The sequence below is a fragment of the Sorghum bicolor genome, chromosome 7 (assembly GCF_000003195.3).
Source record: "Sorghum bicolor cultivar BTx623 chromosome 7, Sorghum_bicolor_NCBIv3, whole genome shotgun sequence".
NCBI lineage: Eukaryota > Viridiplantae > Streptophyta > Magnoliopsida > Poales > Poaceae > Sorghum > Sorghum bicolor.
The window spans coordinates 864856-872176 of record NC_012876.2 but is presented as its reverse complement, the minus strand read 5'-3'; the positions used below and the strand labels follow the sequence as shown (position 1 = coordinate 872176).

The following is a 7321-nucleotide window of genomic DNA, read 5'->3' as shown; positions in this document are numbered from 1 at the left end:
CGCCGGCGCCAGAGCGAGCACACGGAATCGGCGGCAACTCGCTGCGGCTGCCTGCTGCCAAAACCGCGTCTACTCTAACTTAGTTAGAGGCCTTGTTTACATTAAAAAAATATTTACAAAATAAAAATAATAGCACTTTCGTTTATATTTAATAAATATTTTTTAATTATAAATTAACTAGGTTTAAAAGACTCGTCTCACAAATTATAGATAAATTATATAATTAGTTTTTTATCTATATTTAGTGTTCTATACGTGTGCCGTAATATTCGATGTAATAACCCAGTCATGCATATGGACTGTCCCTCTTTCTGATCCTGTAAATGTGCAAATGATCCGTGATTTAGCGGAATCTGGTGATGGTAATGAAAGGCCGTAGAGCCACCCGAGTTTCAAAAAAAAATGCAATATGTCAGGGACTAGTTTGTCCGCCCTCTATCGATTTTTCATGTAAGGGCACTCACAATGCAAGACTCTATCACAGAGTCCAAGACACTTAATTACATATTATTTATGGTATTTTGCCGATGTGGCAGCATATTTATTGAAGAAAGAGGTAGAAAAAATAAGACTCCAAGTCTTATTTAGACTCCAAGTCCACATTGTTCGAGGTAATAAATAGCTTTAGACTCTATGATAGAGTCTGCATTGTGAGTGCCCTAATGACCCTTGTTGGGGATTGCACTATTGTATGGGTACAACCGAAAGGGCACATTTATTTAGATTGGGTTAGGCAACAAAAACCTTAGTTCACGGTTTGACTAGTTGCACCATTGGCTCAACCAGGTTTTAATAAAGAACAAAAGGATCAGTAATCATACATACATACATACATACATACATACATACATACATACATACATACATACATACATACATACATACATACATACATACATACATACATACATACATACATACATACATACATACATACATACATACATACATACATACATACATACATAAATTCTAAAACCGTACGTGGAGGAACGACCTAGCAGCTATACATATACGTACAGAAGCCGAGACTGGGACACTGGTTATTAGCAAAGAGGAAGCACACATATCATGAAAGTGAGAGTTGAGAGGGAGAGTGTCATAAACAAGCTACAAGCAAACATGCATGTAGCCGCCTGTACGTAGGAGTACACTAGTCCAGATAATACGACAGATGATGCATGAGACGGCGGCCCCAGAAATCAAAATGAAGGAAACTTTTCTGAATCCAACCTTGTTTAGATGTGAAATTTTTTTAGATTTCGCTACTGTAGCATTTTTGTTTATTTGTGGTAAATATTGTCCAATCATAGACTAATTAGGGTCAAAAGATTGGTCTTGCGATTTACAGACAAACTGTGTAATTAGTTTTTTATTTTCATCTATATTTAATATTTCATAGATGTTCCGTAAAATTCGATATGACGGAGAATCTTGAAAACTTTTTGGTTTTTGGGTAAACTAAACAAGGCAAGCATGCAAGCAGGACAAATGAAATCCTGTCGATCAAACAAACATGCATGAGGACTCTAATCTGATCCATATACGCGGCATGCACACGTACTTTCGGCGCCAGTTTCCCATTTCCCATGATCGATTGTTTTTGGTCAGTCAGTACTACGTACTACGTGTGGTGTGGTGTGTCGCCTCCTTTTCCTGCGTCCAGAGTCCAGACAGTGTCGTTTGTACACACAGCAGAGGCCAGGGAAACAGAGACAGTGCCTGACTGCTGGCAAAACCCAACCGCGTCTTCAGATTAATTATCTTTATATATAAAAAAAAAATCTGACGTTTAGAACATGATTATGGTAACCAATAAATAATTAATTAGGAATTAATTTTTTTTAGTGAACCAACTTAACTGGTTAGTGCGTGGAGGTTTCAGTGCTACGTGATTAGGCCTGGTGCGGCAGACGAAGGGAGGCGCCGTGCAGGTGCGGTTATATACAGATCGATATCGAGGCGATGTAAGACGGTTGCGAGTCTAACGAGAGGGAGGGGTAAACGCGTCCAAATGATCTCCTGCTATGGTATGGTAGAACGTCAGGCTTTGTAGAATTGGCGTGGGCGCTCACAAACGTATGCTTTTTTTTAGTATGAAAGGAGTATGTATATATATATATATATATATATATATATATATATATATATATAATAATTGGAAGAGTCCACTAGGAAAGCAGATGGATCAAGTCTCAAATTACAGCTAGCTTTGTCTGACGTGGAGTTGACCTGAAGTAAATCCCGGCTTCTTCCTCTGACCTGACCTGGCCCTGCCCTGATCTCAGGATCTGAGTTGACCTCGCCCTATATATATATCGATCCTGGGGGGATCCTGCACAAAGAAATTCTCAACACGACAACGCCAAGCTGCTGAGCCGGCCCTTTTGCTTGGTTCCGTTCTGGAACCGGTCTAGTCTAGCAGTGTGGACGGAATCCCATTCCCCTGCTGTTTTCAACCTTTCTGCTGTGTTATGGGCCGGTGTACTGGTAGTGGTATCACCTGTGACCTAGTTACCCATGGTCCTCCATTCCTTTTTAATTTGCCACCCTCTCCGTTTTCATACCGGAAACAGTGTGCACATACCAGTCTATTTTTATAAAAACAGGATTTACCTCCATCGTCAAGGGAAAAAAAGGTACGTACGCACGAGCGTGCCTACAGCCCTTCGTGGTATCACCGCTAGACGGACTGACTGAATGAAAACATCATAAACTTGAGTTTTCGATGTTTTTAGTCAAATATATTTTTATTTTATTTTTACACATGACGCATACACATACATGAAAGGTTATTTACTGAACGTATAAATTTAATAACGGGCAACTATTTGTCTATTTCTTTCCACGCGCGGGTTTGACAATATACCGTATGTTATTGAAGTAAGTAGTATCTGACTGTAAACTACTCAGCTTTAGTTTTATGTCCTTTTCTCTGAAGCTACATATATACTATAGTACTAGGTCGATGGTTTGGTAAGTGGGTAGTAGAGCCTCCACCAAATGGCCTCTTATTACTACCTTGATGGATAGGTGAAGGTGATGGAATAACTAATTGGGGTTTTAATTGGACAACCATGCATGCACTGCACAGAATTGGTATGCAATTCAATGCTCCCATGCGTAAACTGCAAGGAAATTTTGCTATATACTACATCAAGTTTGTTATGTATCTAAACATAACAAGTCTAGATTCATAATAAATTCGATGTACCAAAAAAATCAAAACGTCTTATAATTTGAAATAGACGGAATATCTCTCTTAGTTAGCGTGTCACGACTTTTATATGCAATTAGAGTATTAGGCTGCAATCAACAATTTCCAGATAAGTGGACTACTTCATTATGTTGCCAAAATTGTTGGGGCAATGAAAACGCCGCATATATACTGTTTGGTAGACTTAATCCCTCTTGATCCATGTAATTGGAGTGAAAAATGAACTGATTTTCCACCTCAAACATTTTCAATGCGTAAAGTTGATGGAGATTGCTAAGTTCTTCATACAAACACTAATAAATGGGGCCGTTGGCCCGTTTCCATTTCCCACCCTCTTACTACTTTATTATCAGACAAAAAACAGTGTTATTTTCATCCTACTCAAAAGTAATTTTTCCCATTCTTGGAAATAAATTTCTACCCAAGCAAAAATACTGTACAAAAAAAACACTTGGACAACCCTATTGAAATCATTGGAAAGTTTCCTCAAAAAATCATTTAGGATATTCAAGGTACGAAATAGTTATGTTAAAAGATTCTCTCTCTCTTTTTTTTGCAAGAGAAGATCAAATTTATATGAAGCATTCAGAACAACCATTTGTTAGTAGAAATGTAAAGGAACAGCAAAGTATACAAGGCACCTGTCAAAGAATCAATCAAATCAAATGATTGTAAGTCTGATGATTGCACCCATTCCAAATGTGTGATATCATAATTGTATAACACAGTTGGTTGAGTTAAGTACAGTTGTTACATCTCCACACCTCACAAGTCACATCTGTATCTTCTTCTCTAACCCCTCTACCAACCCCCCAAGAAATTTTTTATATATAAATAAACAAAAATTAGCTTCTTCCTACCCTACTTACACCTCCCCCACAACTCTTCTCATCTAGAGTACTACATACTACATGTCAGATTTGGTCAAACACTCACTGAGATTTTTTTTTTCTCATCTATACAAATCAAAACTTTAAATTAGGAACAATTCACATAAGAAACGATCCATCCGAAGAACTTTTCTCCCTCTCTGTTTTTTTTTCTTTTAAAAATTTAAAAATTTTATGGACATCAACTAATTCAGCCTATGTTGTATACCAACCGTGGGAAAAAAAAAGACAAAAAACATGATTTTACATTGTCGAGTGAGACCTGCCATGGGAGATGGGTTGGCTCGAGCCGAGGCTGAGGCCGAAGCCGAAGCCGAAGCCGAGCTCGCGGGTGTGGAACGGGCTCGGATCGTCGGACTCTGAGCGCGACCGCGACCGCGACAGGTCGGAGCCGCCGTGCCGGGAGCTGTTCTGCCCGGCGCCGGCCGCGGCCGCGGCGGCGCTGGCCACGACGGACTCCTCGCACAGAGTGACGGCCCACTCCAGCTCCGCCACCACCTCGGACATGATCGGCCTGGCGCGGCCTCGTGGCCGGACGCACTCCGCGGCGATCTTGGCGACGCGCGACACCGCCTCCACCTCGTGCCCGCGCGGCGGCGGCACGCGCTCGTCGAGGATCCTGGTGATGTTGCCCGTCTCGACGGCCGGCACGGCGAACTCGATCACGTTCCGTGGGGACCCGCTGCCGTCCTGGCTCGTCCGGTGGATGGCCTTGCGGCCGGTGACGAGCTCCAGCAGCACCACGCCGAAGCTGTACACGTCGCTCCGCTGCGTCAGCTCCTGCAGCCGGTAGTACTCCGGGTCGATGTAACCCACCGTGCCGGCCGTGGCGGACGACGACGCGGCGGCCGCCGCCGCCGTGCTGCCGCTGGCCAGCGACAGCCCGAAGTCCGACACCTTGGCCGTCCACTCGCCGTCGAGGAGGATGTTGGACGGCTTCACGTCGCGGTGGATGATGGCCGGCACGGCGTAGCAATGCAGGTACTCCACGCCGCGCGCCGCGTCCAGCGCCACCCGGAGCCGCGCCTCCCACGACGCGAACAGCGGCGAGTACCCGCCGTCGCTGCTGCTGCTGCTGCTGCTGCTGCCGTGGAGGTGGTCGTGGAGCGCGCCGTGGGGCATGAACTCGAACACCAGGATGCGCTCGCCGCGCTCCTCGCAGAAGCCCAGCAGCTGCACCAGGTTGCGGTGGTTCACGCGCGACAGCAGACGGAGCTCCGCGCGGAACGCGCGCTCCGCGTCGAAGCGACGCCGCCGGCGGCCGCCGCTGCCGCTGCGCTCCGCACGCTTGATGGCCACCTCGCGCCCGTCGGGGAGCTTGGCGCGGTACACCGATCCGAAGCTGCCGCTCCCGATCTTCTTCTCCTCCGAGAAGCCGTCGGTGATGCGCGACAGGTCCCGGAGCGTGAACTCCTCGCACCCGAGCGGCCGCGCCGACCGCAGCGGCGACACCTGCGGCGCCGGCATGACCATGGCCTCCACGTCGCGGCACAGCCGCCGTGACGACGACTCGCCGAGCCGCAGCGTCAGCGTCTTCTTGTTGTTGTTCTGCCGCTTCCTGTACGCTACGAGGTAGAGCGCCACCGCAGCCGCCGCGAGCACCGCGACGCCGACGCCGCCCACGCTGAGCGCGACGGTCAGGGTCTTGGCCTTCTTCTTCTTCTTCCCGCCGTCGTCCCCGCCTGCCGATACATCCCTCCCGTTGGCAATGAGGATCCTGGAAGCGTTCAGCGGCATCGGACAGGCCTGGCAGACGGCGAGCTCCTCGCCGTCCTCGGCGCCACCGGTGCCGCAGAGCGCGCCGGAGCCGGAGATGATGTCGCAGGGGCAGCTCTTCTTACGCGCGCAGGCGCCGGGCATGGTGCTGTTGTAGACCAAGCTGCCGCCGTCGCCGAAGCGGTCGGTCCTCCCCCAGCACGCGACGGAGTAGTTGCTCTTGAGGATGCCACACACCGCGTCGCCGTCGGCCTCAATGGCCAGGAAATCCGTGTTCCTGTACTGGTCCGGCACCTGAACGGCGCCCCAGCACTGGACCCTGCCACTGCCGGAGAGGATGCAGGTGGTGTCGTTGCCAAGCGCCAAGGCGAGCATGTCTCCCGGCAGCTCGTGCGCCGGCACGTTGGGGACGTCGCCATCGCCCCAGCAGGCGAATCCTCCCTCGGCGTCGACGGCGCACGCGTGGCGGTGGCCGGCGGCGAGGGTCTTGAAGGCCGCGGGCGTGGGCGTCAGCGACGGCGTCGTCATGCCGCCGAAGCAGCTCATGCTGGTGTTGTCGCGCTTGTCGATGCCGCAGAGGAAGTCGTGGCCGAGCGCGATGCGGGAGAAGTCGAGGCCTTTGGGGAGGGCCAGGTGCGGCCACTCCCAGCAGGTGGGGTCGTGGTCGTCGGAGAGGCCGCAGACGTGTGACCCGCCGGCGTTGAGCGAGCGGAGCGAGGGGCCCCAGTAGAGGCGGCGGCCGACGGGGCGGGAGCGGTTGGCGGCGAACTCCTCGGAGAAGGACCACCAGCGCATGGCGGCGTGGCCGCCGAGCGGCGCCATGAGGCCGCACAGGAAGTCGGTGCCCGCCGCGATGGCGTTGTAGGGGATGTCCGCGGACGGGTACACGAACTGCTGGCCGTCCGGGTGCGAGGTGCAGTGCAGCTTGGTCCCCGCGCCATCGGCGGCGCTGGTGGTGACGAGCGCGCAGACGAGCGTGGCGTTGGGCGCGTGCGAGATGGCGACCGTCGAGAACTGCCGCGACGCCGTGCACACGTCGGCGATCAGGACGACGGCGACGAGGAGGACAAGGAGGTAAAGCTTCGTGCTCGTTCTCGTCAAGAGGAAAAGACGCGGACGACGACGACGGCGGTGGTCGACTTGGGCATGGCTAGACATTGGCGGCACCCGGAGGGAGAAGACGACATGAGCGCGCGAGGCAGCCAGCCGTTGCTTGCCCTGCCGCGGTGGACGGCGACGGCACGCGAGGAGGAATCGGGAATCGAGGAGACGGGAGAGGAGGGAGAGGGACCGAGTGGGTGCGCTGGCTTTTGCTTGGATTTCGCTTTTTGTTTCTTTCTAGTAGGTGGGCGCGTTGCCGGGAAAGAAACGCGTTTCCGTGGAATTTTTTCTAACATTTCTTTCTTTTTTTTTTCCTTTTCTTTCTTTAAATAAATATATAAAAAAACACAAGAAACGGCTCCTCCAGGCTCCAGAGATGATGAGCTCATGATGAGGA

The 7321-nt window shown here is 50.2% G+C and overlaps 1 protein-coding gene across 1 annotated transcript; it reads right to left on the bottom strand.

Annotated features, from left to right (window-relative positions):
• On the bottom strand, positions 3849 to 7165 carry LOC8064362 (serine/threonine-protein kinase-like protein CCR4). The gene has a single exon (XM_002443686.2). The coding sequence runs from the start codon at positions 6979 to 6981 to the stop codon at positions 4351 to 4353; it is 2631 nt and encodes an 876-aa protein (XP_002443731.2). The 5' UTR covers positions 6982 to 7165; the 3' UTR covers positions 3849 to 4350.